The following is a 20,854-nucleotide window of genomic DNA, read 5'->3' as shown; positions in this document are numbered from 1 at the left end:
ATGGAGCCGAGGGTACTCGAGCGACTTAAGAGAATCAGTAAGCGCAAAGCAAGCGTTAGAGTCTAATTTAGTTAAAGTATAGATTTACAAGTGACTTTGGTTTAATTCCAACTTATATGTTGTTTATAGGTTACCAGACTCGCCCCAAGCCATTTATAACCCCCAGTCGCTCAGGCAAGTTTTCTACCCGTATAACTGTTGTTGTTATGTATATGTGTATATGCATGATCTTGTGATAAATGCATATTTGTTATTAGCAAATTCTTGCGATATATTGTAGCATGTGATATGGTATATATGCATGCCTATTTTGTAATTTTGATTTATATATCTATTGGTTCAAATGCTTATTAGTTGCATAATACCTATGCTAGCACTACACCAAAATCTCATTCACACAACTGTCATGAGACAACGGTTCAAAATATACCCGTTGTCCCAAAAAATCAAACCACGGGGTTTTCTTCGCTATGAAAAAACAGTTGTCTTGCTTTCCATCCAACAACGTTTATAGAGGTTTTTGCACACTATTGTCTAAGCTTTTCGATTTGACTTATTTAGACAACTGTGATTTCATGGACTGTTGTTTATGACTATTTTAAACAAGCGTGAACCAATGTTGTATGTCCAAAAACTCATTCTATCTTAAGACAACTGTTATTTTACGAGTTGTTGTTTGTAACCCTTTTACATAATGTTGCATGCATGTTGTATGTACAAAAATTCATTCCATCTTAAGACAACAGTTTTTGACAAGTCCGTTGTCTAATTTAGACAATGGTTTACTAAAACTGATATCTTAGACTCTATCAAACAATGGATTTAAAATACCATTGTAGAAAGCAAAGTTCATAGACAATGGTTATTAACATTATGGGATAATAGAGGTTCATACAACAGTTTACTGATTAGCAAAAGAAACCGTTGTCTATACAGCAAAGATGGAAAAAAAATTGACTTGCACATATTACATATCCCAACCCTGCTGTACACAAACCAACAATAAGATGTCCAATCTGAATAAACCCAAACCAACAGATATAATACCATAAATCAGCCAAAGGTCCAACCAACAACAAACTAGAGATCCTCAATCAAAATTGTAAGCCATTCCTCAAAATTGGCAAACCATACACTTTCAATTAAACAAGACAGGGATTTCAAATTACATTGTTCCATATATACAAGACAGAGTTGTTTAGTAGTGAATATTACAATGAAAATGGAAACACAATCCTTGTTTACTGCCTTTGGTAACATGCATGCTGCTTAGCCATAATTTTGCACGCCTTGACAACCGCCGTATGCTGGTAATTCTGCATAAACACAAAAACAAGTGATCAACATTAATTTGCACAAGTTTGATGTGGAAAATTTTATAATTTATCCTCTGCAGTAGATAACATATCTCCAAGCCCTGTTTCTGCAGTAGAAGCTAGCCATACTTGTATGTCCGCCGAATGATTATTTTTGCTATGATAAAATCATCATCTATTATAAGAAGAGCATCAACCAGCAGCATTCACAAATTGAAAACTCAGTCAACTAGATGATGATTTTATCACGGCAAAAGTAATCTCATCAAGGGGTTCACGAGCAGTACACATGGATAATGGGAGCTTCACCTACAAAAAGAATAAAGTGAGCGGTACATGGACTCAAGTATCTATAAATAATTATATATATTACCACTATGGAAGTTGAATCCATTCTTCTTCCTCTCGCATATAGCTAGTATTTTCATCGTCCAGTTCATCAACATTCGGGAACACGGGCAACTGCAGCTCATTCTCAAGTTCTATTTCTACAGAGCCTTCATTTTCATCATCACAGTGGTCATAAAAGTTCTTTTCCGGGACTTTCAACACCACAGACCAAAATTTTTCAAGAGTATCATCAATGTAGCAAACTTGCTTAACATGTTTCCCTAGAACAAAAGGATCATTTGAAAATCCTAATTTATTTAAATTAACCAATGTATATCCCAACTCATCAACCTTAACCCCTTTGTTCATATCTACCCAATTGCAACGAAATATAGGGACTCTAAAATTATTATAGTCTAGCTCCCATATACTTGTTATAACTCCATAATAGGTATGTGAAGTATGTTCAACAGATTTAAATTTTTCAGAAAGCATTAATGTATCTGCAACAACACAAACACCACTACACTGTACTTGTCTATTATTATCACGCTCCTTGGTGCTATAAATAACCCCGCTGATTTTATAACCACTAAACGTAGGAACATTCTTGTTAGGCCCTTCTGCCATCCACCTTATATCATCACCTATGCTATTATGGTCATGGAGCAATTCCGTCTCAATCTGTACAATAAAAAAAAAATTAAACAATTTTTTTAGGTCTGTGTTTTTATTTTTTATTGGATGTCTTCGACTTCTTATATTACTTGTCTGTATTGTTTTTAATCAGGACTACGTAACAAGGTAATAAACACATAAATAAAACTTACCTTTTTCCTGAACCATTCGGGGAATTGTTCATTCTGCTTGGTTTTTAGCCACACCTCGTCATTTTCATGCTGCTGGTATCTTAGCATTAAAGATGCCATATGTTCACTACAAGTAAAATCAATTGCTTCAATATATTTACCGAATTGCAGATAATGAGAAAATAACAAAATGCACACACACACACACATATGTTAGTAACTTACTCAAAATATTGCCTCATGTGATTGCTATTTTGCAGAACACATAAGTGTGCTAGATGCAATTCCTCTTTGCTTGGCTTGATCATTGTCGCACCAGATAAAGGTTTGCTTATTGCATTTTGCTCATGCCTATCATTTTTTGGCAAACCTATGGTAGCTTCTTCAAAATTGACCAAACGTTCAACGGCCTCTTCGGCAACATATGCCTCGGCAATACAACCTTCGGGATGAGCAGCATTTCGAACATATACTTTAAACGCCTTCATATATCTCTCAAAAGGATACATCCAACGTAGAAAGATTGGCCCGCAAAGCTTAACCTCTCTCACAAGATGAATTGAGAGATGGATCATGACATCGAAGAACGAAGGGGGAAAGTGTTTTTCCAGCTGGCATAATGTTTCCACCAACTGAGATTGCATATTTTCCAATTTATCTACATCGATGACTTTGCTGCAAATTGCCTTGAAGAAAAGGCAAAACCTTATTATTGTGCACCTGACTTTTTTGTGCAGTACCGACCGAATCGCAATTGGAAGCAAATGATGCAATATTGTGTGGCAATCATGAGATTTCATTCCAACAAGCCGAAGTTTTTCCATATTTACAAGATTCTTGATATTTGAACAAAATCCATCCGGTAACTTCATTTGAAGAAATGATGAGCAAACTACCTTCTTTTCAGCATTTGATAAGTTCCATGCAGCCAAAGGTACCTTCTCTTTCTTTCCGGGAGTTTTTGGCCTTAGCTCCATTCTTATTCCCATTTCTGCCATATCGAGACGGACTGACTCCCTATCTTTTGTCTTTCCGGGAATATTTAGCAAAGTTCCAAGTAAAGCCTCACATATATTTTTCTCGATGTGCATCACATCGAGAACATGCCTAACTGGCAAAAATTTCCAATACTCAAGTTGAAAGAAGATAGATAACTTCTTCCAAACTGGTCTAGCATCACCTTTCTTCCGTTTATGTTGGCGTTGTGTCTTACCAAAGACATGGTCCCTTAGATGTTGTACTCTTTCAAAAACCTGCTCACCAGTTAATGGAATAGGACCAGCACCTGTCTCAACGCTATTATCAAAAGCTGCCTTTTGCTTTCTATACGGATGATGACGAGGCAACCACCTCCTATGCCTCATAACTACCGTCTTCCGATAGTGAACCAGCCTAGTAGCCTCTGTTTTATCAACACAAACAATACAAGCATTATATCCTTTAACTACATGTCCCGACAAGTTCCCCAAGGCCGGATAGTCACTTATTGTCCATAATAATATGCCCCTAAGTACGAAAGACTCTTGTCTATATGCGTCGTACACTTGTTTCCCGCGCCACAACTCCTGCAGATCTTCAATAAGTGGTTGAAGGAACACATCTATATCATTTCCAGGCTCGGTCGGTCCTGATATTAACAAGCAAAGCATAATGTACCTTCTTTTCATACAGAGCCAAGGTGGAAGGTTGTAAACCGATAGCAAAACTGGCCAACTTGAGTGATCAGTACGGTTTCCACGAAAAGGATTGAAACCGTCGGCGGATAAAGCTAACCGGAGGTTTCTACTCTCCGATGCAAAATCAGGCCACTTTTGATCGACATCCTTCCATGTTTACGAGTCTGCTGGATGCCTCATTTTACCATCTTGTTGTCGTTCGGTCTCATGCCAAGTCATGTCCTTCGCAATCGCTGGTGTATTGAACAAATTTCTTATTCTTGGTATCAAGGGGAAATACCATAAGACCTTAGCAGGGACTCCTTCTTGTTCTTCTCCTTTCTTATTCAGTTTCCATCTAGAGGCCTTACATATGCGACAAGTAGTCTCATCTTCATCTTGTGGCCCACGATATAGTAGACAATTATTCGGGCATGCGTGTATCTTATCATAACCCATTCCTAATGCACATAAGGTTTTCTTCGCTTCATTGAAAGAAGAAGGGACATTGTTGCCTTCTGGTAGCAAAGACCCAATCAATAATAGAACATCAGAAAAACATGAATCAGACATACCATGCTTCACTTTCAAGTTGAATAACTTAACCAAAGCTTTCATCTTAGTGTAATTCTCACAACCAGGATAAAGAGGTTCATGCTCACCTTTCACATGGTTGATGAAATCTGAAGAATCTGAAGAAAGAACATCATCATCGTCAGCTTCACCCATTCTTGTGCAGAATTGGTAATTAGAAGATACCGAGTTGTCACTTTCATCCAATACAGGACTTTCTACAATATTTGGCTCCCCGTGCCATATCCAGCGAGTATACGTTTCATCAATACCATTTTGAAACAGATGGTTTTTAACAATCCGAGCTTTCCAAGATTTGCTATGTGCGCACTTTAAGCATGGACAACTTATTTTGTCTTCGTTATATCCATTCTCAAAGGCAAACATAAGTAAATCGTCCACTCCATTCTCAAACTCTCTTGTTCTTCTATCAGCTTTTAACCATGACCTATCCATATTTTGATATAAAACAAGCTGCAAAAAGAAAGTGACATGATGGTCAAAAACAGAGCATATACTATTAAGCTTATGACTAACTACCAAAACAATTACAAACCCAAATTCCCAAATAACCAAAACTATTAAGCTTATGACTAACTACCAAACCAAAACAATCAGCAACAACTACATAATCTATTAGCAATTAGTAACTAATTAAGCTTATCACAAACCCAAATTCCCAATGTGCATCACTTCAAACAATTAATTGCAGAGGTGACTAATTAAGATTATGACTAACTAATTAAACAATTAACTAATTAAGATTATGACTAACTAATTAAACAATTAACTAATTAAGATTATGACTAACTAATTAAACAACTAACTATTAAGCTTATCACTTCAAACAATTAATTGCAGAGGTGAGCTTGTGTTAGAGCTTAAACCACTGAAACAATGGAGGAACCCTAAAACACTAAAAAGATAATTTAGGTTACGGATTCACCTAAAATGGAGGTCTCTGCGATGGAGGTCGCGGTTCGATGGGGGAGGTTGAGCTTGAGGTCGAGGTGCGATGGAGGAGGTGCGAAGCAGCTTGAGGTCGAGGTCGAGCTTGAGGTCGAGGTCGATGGAGGTTCGAGGAGGTCGAGGTGCGATGGAGCCGCCACGAATCACGATGGAGAGTACAGGAGGGGATAAGATGAGGAGTAATGAATGACCTAATTTTGACTTCAATTATTATGTTCTCATTCAGACATAACAAAGCTCAATGATTGGGTTGTTAAAATTTTAAATAATCCTTAAATTATGTCCAAGAATGTCAAAATCAATTAAATCCAAATAAAAATCGACTTATGGATAGTCATTTACAAATTTTATCGATGTTAATATCGACTTATTGTAGTCATGTACAAATTTTATCGGAAAATAATCAACTCTTCTTGTTCGTCTTTTTAACAGAAATCCGGTAAAAGCTGTAGTCCCTGACACGGGTACTACTACCCAGTTGACTTAATTAATTTCTGAAATGGATTTGTCAACGATCCAACCGTACGGATGTTAATATCGACTTATTGTAGTCATGTACAAATTTTATCGGAAAATAATCAACTCTTCTTGTTCGTCTTTTTAACAGAAATCCGGTAAAAGCTGTAGTCCCTGACACGGGTACTACTACCCAGTTGACTTAATTAATTTCTGAAATGGATTTGTCAACGATCCAACCGTACGGATGTTAATATCGACTTATTGTAGTCATGTACAAATTTTATCGGAAAATAATCAACTCTTCTTGTTCGTCTTTTTAACAGAAATCCGGTAAAAGCTGTAGTCCCTGACACGGGTACTACTACCCAGTTGACTTAATTAATTTCTGAAATGGATTTGTCAACGATCCAACCGTACGGATGTTAATATCGACTTAGTGTAGTCATGTACAGATTTTATCGGAAAATAATCAACTCTTCTTGTTCGTCTTTTTAACAGAAATCCGGTAAAAGCTGTAGTCCCTGACACGGGTACTACTACCCAGTTGACTTAATTAATTTCTGAAATGGATTTGTCAACAATCCAACCGTACGGATGTTAATATCGACTTAGTGTAGTCATGTACAGATTTTATCGGAAAATAATCAACTCTTCTTGTTCGTCTTTTTAACAGAAATCCGGTAAAAGCTGTAGTCCCTGACACGGGTACTACTACCCAGTTGACTTAATTAATTTATAAAATGGATTTGTCAACGATCCAACCGTACGGATGTTAATATCGACTTAGTGTAGTCATGTACAGATTTTATCGGAAAATAATCAACTCTTCTTGTTCGTCTTTTTAACAGAAATCCGGTAAAAGCTGTAGTCCCTGACACGGGTACTACTACCCAGTTGACTTAATTAATTTATAAAATGGATTTGTCAACGATCCAACCGTACGGATGTTAATATCGACTTAGTGTAGTCATGTACAGATTTTATCGGAAAATAATCAACTCTTCTTGTTCGTCTTTTTAACAGAAATCCGGTAAAAGCTGTAGTCCCTGACACGGGTACTACTACCCAGTTGACTTAATTAATTTCTGAAATGGATTTGTCAACGATCCAACCGTACGGATGTTAATATCGACTTATTGTAGTCATGTACAAATTTTATCGGAAAATAATCAACTCTTCTTGTTCGTCTTTTTAATAGAAATCCGGTAAAAGCTGTAGTCCCTGACACGGGTACTACTACCCAGTTGACTTAATTAATTTATAAAATGGATTTGTCAACGATCCAACCGTACGGATGTTAATATCGACTTAGTGTAGTCATGTACAGATTTTATCGGAAAATATAAGATGTTTAAAATAAAGTCATCTTTTTAACGAAACACTGAACCGAATAAAAATCTTCTAATCGAAATTATTAACTAAACAATTGTAACAAAGTATGTCTAACAACAGTTTTTCAGACAAGATAATTTAATTTTTAAAAATTAAAATATATTAAAAGACATTACATACCGTTAGATTGAGGTACTATCTCAAATCAGCACCGTTCATTTGATTTTTCATTTCCCCCCAATCAAAAATTGTCTCCCACCTTGGCTTCGCGGTGTTTACTTTACCAGTTTACATTCACAATTTCATTTTTCATTTTCATTTTATCACACGCGACAACGGCGATCACAGGCGACAACGGCGATCACAGGCGACAACGGCGATTACTCAACCTAGCATCACACGCGACAAGGGCGATTACTCAACCGTTTAATCACTGGTATGGGCTTAAACCCTAGAACCCTAGCGTCCCTGATTTTATCTTTTGTATTTGGGGTTTTTTCATCTTATGTATTTAGGGGTTGTAGAGTATATGATATTTTGGGTATCTTCATTCCGATTATATGCGTCCTTTGCATGCATTTTGTCACTCACTCTTGATTTTGAGTCCCTGATTTTATGTATTTAGGGGTTTTGGGTTTCTATTTTGAATATATGATGGTTGTGGGTTTCGATTTTGAGTCCCCGATTTCATGTATTTAGGGGTTGTGGGTTTCGATTTTGAGAAATGCATTTTGTGGATTTTGAATATATGATGCTGCTTGTGGGTGTTGATTTTGTGGGTTTTCACTATGCTTGTGGGGTTTTGAATATATGATGCTGCTTGTGGGTGTTGATTTTGTTGATTTTTTGGGTTTTCACTATGCTTGTGGGGTGTTCTATGCTTGTGGGGTGTTCTATTTTGTTGATTTTGTGGTTTTCACTATGCTTGTGGGTGTTGATTTTGTATTTTCACTATGCTTGTGAGTCCCTGATTTCATGTGTTCTATGTTTCACTCTAGATTTTAGTGTTCCTCTAAATACACTCTGCATATACACTCAGCATCCCTGATTTTAGTGTTTCACTATGCTTGATTTTAATGTTTCACTTAAGATTTTATGGATTTTGATCCACATTGCCTCTGTTTGATTCACGGAACACATAAACACATTGCCTCTGTTTGAGTATATATGTTTCGTGCATATATGCGAAGTCCTTTTAGATATATGACAGCTCATTTTACATGTTCTATATTATGTGACTCTGAAATTTGGTTTTTCTTCCATATACATTTGATACATGTGTTTTAAACTTTAGTTTTTGTTTGGTGTATAGATAATGGCCACTCCGAAAAAGAAAAGTGAGTCAAAGAAGACAGAATTGAACACAAGAAAGTCACCGAGAACAGGGCCAAAGAAGAAAGAGCTTAAAAGGTCCAGGTCTTCATCCCACCCAACTACCATGAATGTGATCAGGGCTTTACGAAAGACCAGGTCCTTAAACAACCAGACCCCTGCTATGACCCCCACCCCATCCACTTCTTCCCCAAAGTCTGTGAAGAAGAAGCCTATATCTGAAATCTTACAGAAAAAAATTTCCAAAAATAAGAAGAAAAAAGTGAAACCTGTTACCACCCCGAACAACAATGAAGGACTAAAACTACTCAAGCGAGGTTGTGTAACGATGCATAGAATTGTGAGACGAAAGATCCAGGGGAATAAACTTAATGTGTCTTTTAATGGAAAGGGAGAGCCGTATGGTCCTGAAGCGGCAGAAATGCAATCCTATATTGGGGTTTTGGCAAGAACCAAAGCACCAATCTGGCATGATAGTTGGAAATGTGTTCCCGATGAGACAAAGAACAAGCTTTGGGAGTGTGTTCTGGTAAAACAAACTCAAATAATTATGTATCTTTCATTATATGTTCATTACTTATGTATCTGATATCTTTTTAATTTCTTATGTATGTAGCTGGGTTTCATTTTACCTCCGTCTGCGAAAAAGTTGGTTTTACGTTCCGCTGGTCAGAAATGGAGGGAGTTCAAAAGTCGACTGACCACAAATTACATTCTCCCTTATCGAGATCAACCTGAAGTGTTGGCCTATCCTCCTGCAGATTTCTCTTTCATAGAAAAATCGCATTGGGATATATTTGTTGCTGATCGCACGTCACCTGAGTTTTTGGTATGTTTCCAGTTAGCATTATGACATACTTATTTCTAGTTAGCATTAAAACATACTTGTTGTTTCTAGTTTTTGGTATTTAATTAATATTGATTTCATAACCACATTCGTGCTTCTTATGCAGAAATGTCATGATGATGCTATACAAAGAAGGATGCTGAGTGTATATCCACATCGGATGTCTCGAAAAGGTTATGCTAACCTCGAGAATGAATGGGTGCGTAATAGTGAAATGACATAGTTATTATTCTAATACAAACTAATTTGTCTAACATATTTATACTATTATACTTTCCTGATCATATACATGTGAATGTAGTATCAATCTCATCCAGATGAAGAGGAAGTTGATCGGTCGTCAACCTGGGTCCTAGCAAGGAAGGACAAAGATGGTAAATTTTTAGGAAAAATTGTTGAAGATAAAGCAACGGAAATTGTAAGTTATATATTAATTTTTGTCTTAATTAATTGAAAGTATATGGTACTTAATTATGTTAGTCTTTTACATGGAAATAGCTCAGACTGTGATAATATGGTACACTTAATATTTTAGGAAAAATTGAAAAAGGAGGTTAAGGAAGGGAAACTAATAGCTGAAGGTGTTGATGATGTTTTAACACTCGCGCTCGGTAAGCCTGAGCATGGTGGACGGGTCCGTGGACAAGGTGTTCATGTAAAGCAGTCGGTTTATTTTGATCTTCCAAGGCAAAAAAAAGCTAGAACAATGGATGAAAAGATACAGGAAAGAGTTCAGAGGTACTTGGCAGAGGAGACTCCAAAAATAATTAAAGCGAGAGATGATTTTTGGGCTGCTGAAATGGAAAAGCTGAGGGCAGAGATCTTGAAAAGGCCCGTACAACAAGAATGTACTCCAACGCATCCTTCCCAACAAGCAAGCTGTCACTCTAACGGCGGGGTTGATGTTGATGCAGCTGTAAACCATCCTGCTACACCTACAACTGCAAAGAATTTATTTCCTGTTCAACAGGAGGGAGGTGGTCTGAAAATTCAAAAGATTGAAAGTTTGTTTGTTGATTTAGGGGTGGATCCTGAGGATGCTCAGAGGTTGGATGGCAAGGATGAAAGTTGTAGAATTGTTTTTGAGGAAGACAGATGTGAAGAAGTTAAAGTGAATGCTCCGGATAATTCTGTTTGTAAATTGGCTCTTGGATCGCTCAGCAACATTGTAGCTTGTGCGAAGATTGATGAAGTTATTGTTGTTGAAGGAGAGGAGACAATCCATGGAGTCAGACTTGGGGAAGAGAATGCAAGAGTGTCAATCACTCAAGTCATTCAAGGAGATGCTAAGATTCCATATCCCATCGGTGACGAGATTTTGACCGTGGAACAAGCCATGGGAACTTTTATTGTATGGCCAAGAAACTTGATAACAATGAGGAACAATAGCACTTCCAATGTTTTGTCAGCTCCGAAGGTAAAAATATTTAGAATAGCACTATATAGCTAGAATGTTTTTATTTAGTATTTTCTTTCTTACTATTTTCATGTGTATTTTCTGCAGAAAGCCAAGAAAAAGGGAAAAAAGAAGACTTATAAATTAGTCGCTGATGTTGAACCAGAGCTTGTTGTTGAGATGGGTGCAAATTACCCATCTGCATTAAATCATTTGTGGACATGGGCAAAGGGTGCCTTAGCTGATGAACGAACGGTTTCTTTTCAACTATCCCAAGAAGCCTTTGGCTCTACAAAAAAGATGGCCATTTACTTATCAGATATATATTCGGTGTGCTCTGGAGGTGAAATGTCGGGGTCTGTGATCGTCCTTTTTATTCAGTAAGTTTCTCCACAATTTTTTTTTTAATATCTCATAGTTAGTCTGTGGCTCCAGAAACGATTTTTTTTTAATCTCTCATATTTTTATATGTAGCTCCATAAACGAATACGTCAAAAAAAATAAGATGACCAACATGATCAAGTTCGTAGATCCCACCACAATTGGTGCCATTGGCTGTGGTAATGCAGGGCAGAGGTCGCGTGCACTCGCTGCACGATTTAAGAATGCTAAGAAAGGGCAATACTTTCTTATGCCTTACAATGACGTGTAAGTTTTAATCCAAGAGCTAGCTAGTTAGACATTCTCATATAATGTTTTAGCTAAACAGGATCACATGCCTTTTTAAATTGATTTTTTTTGGAGCTTCTAAGTTTCAATTTTTATGACAAGGCTTCAATTCATTCATGTTTGTGTAGGAACCATTGGAATTTAACTGTTGCAAATCCTGAGGCAGAGGTTGTCTACCACATGGACCCTCTAAAACGTCGAATCGCTAATGTGGAATGGCTGGATGTTGTCGACAAGTAAGATTCAGCTTCTAAAATATCTGTATGGAGTCTTGAACTTTGATAGACCACGCATTTTTCAGTTGCTTAATGGTTTTGCTGGTATTATTTTGGTTGTAATGCCATTAAAATTTACAAAGAGGATCTCAACAAGGTTGTCAAGAAGAAAATTTTGTGGGAGAACATGGCGGTAATAATCAATTCTCATCATATTTTTTCTATGCTATTAAGGATATTGTAATTAAATAATTATTTCTTACATCTCAGTTAGTTGATATTGTAATTAAATAATTATTTGTTACATCTCAGTTAGTTGTTAAGGATAGAAGTTAGTTAGATTAATGCTTGTATATAAACACTACTGCACTCATAGTTTAGAGACTTATTTTTTACATTCACCAAATCTGTTTTGTATAGTTATCTCTCTGCAATATACATACAAGAGCTTCTTTCTCTCCAATTCACAGCTTTTGTAATGCATTTTTAATTAATCCAGGGAGTTCCAGTGCAGTCAGGAACCAAGGATTGTGGCCTGTTTGTGATGCGCTATATGAAGGAGATTGTTCAGGACAAAGAACTTGAGTTTGCTGCTAAGGTGAGATTTTCACTTTGGGTTTTCCCATTGACTTATACTCTTACTCGTACAGTACTTAATTGTATGACTTATGTAAAATTTTGGGTTATTTTTCAGTGGATGCGCAGATCAAACTTGGTTTACACTGATGATGACATTAACGAGATCCGCTGTGATTTTGCAAAATATTTCATGAAACGCCATGCAATCTAGGTTCCAAATTTGTGGTCTTTTGTTTGAACTAGTAGTCGGATTTGAACTTTAAATTATGCAGTTGGTCATGGTGATGCACTTTTTGGTCCAATCCAAACAGAATTGTCGGTAGATTGATAGATTTGTCTCAATCTATTAGTAGATTGCATGGTCAATCTATATATATTGTGCTCAATCTATATATATTGCCCGGTTCTTGTTCTAGTGTTGTAGGATTGTTGGATTGGTTGTGTTTGGTGGATTTATATTAGATGTTTGGTGGATATATATATATATATTGGCTTGTTCTAGGATTGTTGGATTGATATGTGTTTGGTGGATTTATATATATTGGCTTGTTCTTGTTCTAGCTAGTTCTAAGTTTGTTGGTTTGGTGAATTTATATATATTGGCTTGTTCTTGTTCTAGCTAGTTCTAGGTTTGTTGGTTTGGTGGATTTTGATTTTTTTGTGATTGGTAGTTAGTTCTCGGTTTGTTCGTTTGGTGGATTCATTTTTGGTGGATTCATTTTTGGGATTTAGTTTTTAGAAAACAGGTGGTTTGGATGAAATCAGGATTTTATATGCAAAATTTTATATACAACAGATGATTGTGTTCTCAATCAAAAACAGCCATTGTACCAAACTAATTGGAACAACACTGTAACATTGTTTTAACAGTTGACTAAAGCTCTATTCACAACACTTTAAAACATGGTAATATTGTGTCTATCATGTTCACATAACGACAAAATATACGATGGTGTTATCTCAAGGATAACACTACAATATGCTTTAAACAAAAAATGTGGTCTAAAGAGCATTAAGATGGCAGTTAACATAACTTAGTATTAAAATACTATCACAAACCATTGTTTGAAATAGCTCCTTACAATATTTACCTAAAACTGTTGTATAAGACAGCATAAAATAACAGTATTGACCTAAAACTGTTGTGGTTAGCCTTTCAAACAACATTATATACGACGCTGTTGTCTCAAGGGGTGCACTACAATAGGAGTTAAACAAAAAATGTGGTCTAAAGAGCTTTAAAATGGCCGTTAACCACAACTCATTATTGGAAATACATTTCACAAACCGATGTTTGAAAGACTTCCTTACAATACTCTGGCTCAAGGTGTTGTCTAAGACATCATAACATAACTGTATTGTCCTAAACCTATTGTGGTTAGCCTTTCAAACAACAATCAACAAACTACCCGTTGTTTGACAAATAATATATAGAAATTTTGCACTCTTAGTTGACAGTAATACACCGTTGTCTTCTTGAGGAAAACCGTTGCAGGTAAACTGTTCCAACAATACAGTCTTTTATACAACCTGTTGTTGAATGACAGTTTCGGTAACAGTTATGAACCTGTTGTGTCTGTAGCTTCTAGTAATGGTTCGATGCACTGTTGTCTGATCGAAATCACACGGCTCCTCAATAGACGACCAAAAATTTTGACATCAAACAACGGTGAAAAACGGTTGTAGGATCATGTTTTTCTTGTAGTGTAGAGATAAGCAGTAGTTGCGTATACCCTGAGTATAGGGGACCCAAAGGTGAACCCTTTCCTAAAAACCGGGAGTAGATGTTCCCGAGTATATGATATATATATATATATATATATTTATATATATATATATATTCATATAGTTTTCAAAACTATTAATCGAATAAGGTTTATTCGATAAGTTTATATTCTTTAATGAATATTACTTGAATATTCATTCGAGGACTTATGACTCAGTTTATATTATTTAATGAATATTATTTGAATATTCATTTGAGGACCTATGACTCCGACTATTTGCTGAGATATATACTTTATTTTATTAAAGAATAAGGTGTCGATAATCAAACTTATCTTTGAGTATTCAAATAAAGATAGTACTTTCGTATAAGTATATCTTTTGTTATTTAATACCCATTTCAAGTATAAGTTTTACAACTTCTACCTCAATTATTTGTATAAAGATTATTCTTTATGGAAATATTATTTAAATAATAATATTCAGATATTTTCTAATATATTGGGACTGATTTGCTTTATTAAATCAGCATTTCTCCAAACACTCTTTAAAGTGTTTTCGAGTCTTTAAAATGATTTTTAAAAGTTAGAGCGGATCCCAAAACTCATTTTTTTATATATTTAAGATCTTCCTTTTTTAAGGTGATTTAAATACTCGCTCAAAACCGGAGGGATCCGGCTCTGTGGTGTATTTTATATTCGCAACAAGGTTGTTGTTTTGGTAAATGAATTGATTACTTACCCAACATTCGGGAAGTAAGTCCATCTATCGAGTCGGCATAAGCAACATGGGCTCAGTGGGCGTCCATGAAAGTGTAAGTGGCTCAGTGGGAGTCCATCAAATGCGTAAGTGGCTGAGTGGAAGTCCAGCATAAGGTCCTATTGCGACCAGGGTGATGACCAGTGGGGAATTCGTCCATCTACTAGTAGAAAAGGTTACTTATTGGTATCTTTGCCTGATCAGCAAGATACCGGGTTTATGCCACAATTCTTTTCCTTTCCAAAAATTCATTGGATGTTACAAACTCTGTTCATACTTTACATGACAGAGGTTTTCAGGAAATGTATAAAGAGATATATATGTGGATATATATATCGGGACTTAATGAAGTATATCATAACTTCATTTCATTTAATGATATTTCAAAGATTGAATCTATTCAAGTCTTATCTTGTAGTCTCATCAGTGTGATGAACTTTTGAAACTAATTATAACTTAAACGGTGGTAGTTCAAGTAGTATTCGGAAAAGATATAAGTATATTGGAGTATCTTGTAACTTCATCTTTTAAACTTATATCTAGTTAATGATTATCTTATGCATGACAAAGATTTTCAGAAAAATGTTGAGACAAGGTTGGATATATGAGATCACCTTGCAACGATATTTTTATACAGTTATAAACTGGAACTCTGTGTATATTATATATGTCAGAGGATTTCAAAGATTGTGAAAAGTATATATGTATATATACTGAATATTTTGCGACTTGGTCGCGTTAAGATATCAACTTGGTTTATTTCTTTTTGACCAAGACTTTCATGAGTACTATGTGAATGCTCATATATTGTAAATCATTATACATATTATTTTGATGGGCTTGTTGCTCACCCTTGCTTTCTTCTTTCATCACACAATATCAGCTAGACAAGATGAACAGGACCAAACTTCCAATTCGCAAGCGGTTAGAAAATGTTCCGCTGTTTTCTGGAAGCGTTGATGCCGCCGTAGCTGAGGTAGGAGCTACCAATAGGCTAGGTTTTCAACTATTGATGAACCAGATTTATGTATATTTATGAATTGTAATAATGGCAAAGAAATGTAAATTTATTCAGAAACCCTTTTAAGGTGTATTGGCATATAATTGTGGAATAAAATGACTTGTGATTATTTTTGGATATTCATCTCTAAGACTATAACTTGTGGTGTGTGTGTTTATGGTGGGGTCACAGTACAGAATAGTTGATTATTTATTAAGATTGGGTGTTATTAAGGGAAATGGAACTCGTGCAACCCGGATCCCCGACCCCGGATTTGGGGGTGTTACAGTAGCTGATTAAAGGAAACAAGATCGAGATAAACATAAGATGAGATATGCATGAAGAAGGAATTCTATGAAGAATAGAATACTTGGAAGAAAAGATATCTGATTGATATATTTTAGGAAGCAGAATTATATTCCATATCAATTAGCGATTATCTTGTAACTGTGTAGTATATAAACACAGACATAGGGTTTACACTATAAGTGTTATCATATTCGATAAGATTATTCATTGTAACCCTAGCAGCTCTCGTGATATTTGTTCATCACTGAGAGGTAACAGTTCCATACTGTGACAGAGTTTATTGTTTCAATAAAGTTTGTTTTCTGTTTCTTGAAACATTAAAAGTTCAATTTGATTGTATTTTACACTGTATTCACCCCCTCTACAGTGTGTGTGACCTAACAGAACCTTTCAAAAGTTAAAGAAAAGGTTGGTAACCGCATCAGTGCAGGTTTCACCCGATGAGAAGGTAAGTTTGTGATCTACATCGATCCTTCGTATAAAGGGCTAGGTTATATGTTGATGCAACACAGGAAAGTGATAGTATATGTGACAAGGAAATTAAAGCCACACGAGCAGAAATATCTTACACATGATCTAGAATTAGCAGCGATTATATTTGCCCTTAAGATTTGGAGGCCATATTCGTATAGTGTAAAGTGTGAGATTTATACGGACCACAAAAGCTTAAAATATATTATTACGTAGAAAGAATTGACTATGTGGCAAAGGAGATGGTTGGAATTGATCAAAGATTATGACGGTATTATCAGTTATCCTCCCAAAAAGGCGAATATTGCCGAAGATGCGCTAAGCCGTAAAGAAGGGTTGAATGTGTTAAACTTCATCTGAAGAATTAATCAAGGATATTGGGAAGTTAGAAATAAAAGTGCGAATTCCAGAAATGGGAAGTGAGGTAATGTATGCAATGACTTTTCAGCCAGAAATTTTAGAAAAGATTCGACGTCATCAAGAATAAATGATGAACCACGAGAAGGATAAGTTGTATGGAAAAGAAATTAAGGCTCAAAAGGATAATAAAGGAATATACCAAGTTGCACGCGTAACTGAAATTTTTAGAGTTATGGAATTGAAACACAGGATTCTTCATGAAGAGCATAACTCAAGATTATCGATTCACCATGGAAGTACAAAAATGTAAAAGGACTTAAAAGAAAGTTATTGGTGGCCAAATATGAAAAAGGAATATTGCGAAATGGATAAGTAAATGCTATACGTGCCAGAAAGTAAAAGCGGAACATCAGCGACCGAGTGGATTGCTTGAACCATTAGACATACCTGAACGGAAATGGGAGCTTATCGCGATGAATTTCATGGTAAGATTACAAAAGACTAAGTCTAATCGTGACGCAATATGGGTAATAAATGATCGATTGATAAAGTCAGCGCATTTCTTGCATAACAGTGAAAGATTCTCATTGGAAAATTTTAGTTAAGATGTATGTGGATGAAATCATGATGCGTCACGGAGTTCCAGTGTCTATCATATCCGTAGAGATCCGAAATTTAACTCGAGATCTTGGCGACAATTTCATGGTCATTTAGAAGCTAAATGGAAAAATGAGTACGATATATCATCCGCAGAACATCGGACAAAGAAAAAGGACTATTCAAACAATCGAAGATCCCCTATCTATTGGGACGAAGTTGGTAAACGCAAATTATTAGCCCATAGTTGATGCAACAGACAAAAGAGAAAATGGATGTGATTCGCAAAAGGCTGATTGCTGCTCAAGATCGACAGAAGAAAGATGTAGATCAAAATAAGAAAGGATGTGATGTTCGCACTCGCAATCAAAGTATTGTTAAAGATCCCTCCATGGAAAGGTCTATCCAGATTCGGGAAGAACGGCAAGCTGAATCCTAAATATACTGGACCACTCGAAGTGCTAAGGAAAATTGGAAAAGTAGCATATAAGTTAGCGTTACCTCTGTAGATGCAACATCTTCATAACGTGTTTCACATTTCTCTTCTGAAGAAGTATAATGTTGATGCTAGTCATGTGATTGAGCTAGAACCCGTCGAAATTCAACGAGATCTATCATATGTGGAGCATCAAGAATAAATTCTAGATCGTAAAGAAAAAGCACTTAAAAATAAAGTGGTGCCTCTAGTTAGAGTTTTGTGGAGAAATCCCAGGATAGAAGAGTGAATTACGGGAGAAATATCCCCATTCTATTTGTTTAGATTAGATTCTGAGGACAGAATCCTTTTAAGGGGGTAGAATGTAACGACTGGGAATTTTCACGAATTAATTATGCGAGTAAAGTGTAATTATGTGAATTATGTGTTATTATGTGAGAATGGAAATATTTAAATAAAATTTATATTCCAGTTTGACGTGTCAGCTAGTATAAAGAGAATGATTGTGAAGCGTAGTTGAAAATGCTCAGTGTCGAGTCGTCAGTCAGGATATGACCCGTTACGCGAAGAATGAATATTAGTAAAAAGGAAAATTTTATGATTAAATATATTTCATTACGATACGTGATATGTGATTCTATGTTAAGATGCATGATTATATGATTATATGCTTGTATGATATTATTTGGAATTTTAGAAAATAAGAAGTGCATTAATTACTATTTATATAGGTTATAAATACATTTTTATTCTTTAAGAAAAATATTTTTTAAAATAATTTTTATTTATAAATTTTGAATTTGATTTTATTAAATTTCTAAAATTCTAAGCTATTTTATGATGTCACTCTTGTAGTTTATAGATTTATGGTTTTATTTCTAAAATGTATTCTTTGTAATTAATTAGATTAATAATAATATGATTACCGAGTTTCCCTTGCATGCATTTCTTCTCCTAATACTCATTGGGGTCATTCATGTCATTTTACACCCCACTAACTCTTTTCTACCTAACCAAATTACCACTCTAGCCTTGCATGCATTTTGTGCTAGTAATAGGAGAAGGATAGATTGGTAAATTCCAAAATGCACCAACTTTGCACATGGGAGAATCAATTTAAAAGCTTGTCATTTCACTCACCAGTTCACTCATCTCATTTCTTTTCCTTCTCTCCCCTCTCTCTTTCCTCTCTCTCTCGGCTCTCTCCCTCTCTTCTTTTCTCTCTCACCCGAACTCTCTCTCTTTCTCTATCCTACATGCAACACCAAAATCTACTTATAATTCAAAGATCTTGCCATTAATATTTATCATTTTCAATTCTCTATCCATATACTCTTTGCATGTAAGCGTTTAAGGGAGTTTTTGCATCAACATATCTTGGTTATATCTAAGAAAATACAATTTCTTAGTGTATGATCTTAAGAGAGTATAGTACATAAGTTGTGTGATTTTCTTGGTTTTGTTTTGGAGATAGGTTCGACTTTTGCTATTAAAAAGGTGGGTTTTGATTTTGATTCAAAGTTTACAAAGTGTTTTGGTTCAAAGATTTGGTTTTTGGTTCGAATGAATGAGTTTTGCAAAAGGGTTTTAATGTTCGATTGGTTTTGATGATATAAATAAATAAACCTTTATTTTTAATTTGGTTTCCTTGCATGCATGTAAAGTCCTAAGTGTAATCAAGTAATATTTTGTTTGGTTTGGAAAGAAGATGGATTAAATGATTAGATCATGGGTTTAATTAAGTTGGATTTGTGATTTAGAGTATTGCATGTTAAGTTGATTGATTGCATGTCGATTCTACAAGTTGTTTTATTGTTAATTGGGTTATTGTTTAATTTGGAAATAGAATTTGGTTTATATTGGATATGTGAGTAGATAAGTATGAATAAGTTAAGTTTTTATTATTAAAAGCATGGATTTCATTCGGTTTTCAAAGGAATAAATGATTGGATTTATGCATGTTAAGATTTTGTTCAAAAATAATGTTTTGGTTCGGTTTTTGATTTAAAAGAAATGATTTCAAGAAGTGTTCTTGTTTGGAATAGATTAAAATAGGTTTAAATTGTAAATGGAACCTTGCATGTCGATATTTGATAAATTGTTTGTGTTTTATTAAAAAGCCAAATGGTTTATGGTATTAAAAATGGTTAATTCAAGTTGTTTGGTCAATTTGATTTTAGAATTTAATTATATGGTTTGTGTAAGATTTATTTGGTGTTTAAAAGATGTTTGGTTAATTGCTTGTCAAGTTAAGTGGTTGCATGTTGATTTCTTGGCTTGGTACCATTTGTTTTGGTTCAAATTTTATAGTTAAAAATGAAGGAATAGTTGTTTGGTTGTCGAGTTATTTAGATCGTGATTGTTTTGTTAAGATATAGATTTAAGTATACAAGTATATACTCGCTATGTGTTATATGAGTACTCTATGGTTATACTTGAATATACGAGTTAAGTATATAAGTATATACTACTGAGTGCTATATGAATATTCTGTGATTATACTCGTGTATATAAGTTAAGCTTTAATGCGAGTTGGGATAATCGTTAGACGTTCCGGGAACGTCGAGTGCGAATAAGTATCTAATTAGGGATTATATTTTGGATTGTAGATTCAAATAGCGGAGGCATTTAGGATTGTAGATTCAAATAGTGGAGGCATTTAGACTAGAAAAAGGAAAGGAAACTTAGGTGGCAGTAGTTTAGCTTCAGTAGTTCA

The 20,854-nt window shown here is 35.2% G+C and overlaps 2 protein-coding genes across 2 annotated transcripts; both read right to left on the bottom strand.

The window, feature by feature from the left end:
- Positions 1-2,676: 2,676 nt before the first annotated feature.
- LOC141697153 (uncharacterized) lies at positions 2,677-4,104 on the bottom strand. The gene has a single exon (XM_074501403.1). It carries the CDS (start codon positions 4,102-4,104, stop codon positions 2,677-2,679), a length of 1,428 nt encoding a protein of 475 aa, XP_074357504.1.
- Positions 4,105-4,287: 183 nt separating this feature from the next.
- Positions 4,288-5,139, bottom strand: LOC141697144 (uncharacterized). The gene has a single exon (XM_074501392.1). It carries the CDS (start codon positions 5,137-5,139, stop codon positions 4,288-4,290), a length of 852 nt encoding a protein of 283 aa, XP_074357493.1.
- Between the last annotated feature and the right edge of the window lie 15,715 nt (positions 5,140-20,854).

This window comes from Apium graveolens, chromosome 2 (assembly GCF_009905375.1).
Source record: "Apium graveolens cultivar Ventura chromosome 2, ASM990537v1, whole genome shotgun sequence".
NCBI lineage: Eukaryota > Viridiplantae > Streptophyta > Magnoliopsida > Apiales > Apiaceae > Apium > Apium graveolens.
This window is presented reverse-complemented; position numbering and strand designations above follow the sequence as displayed.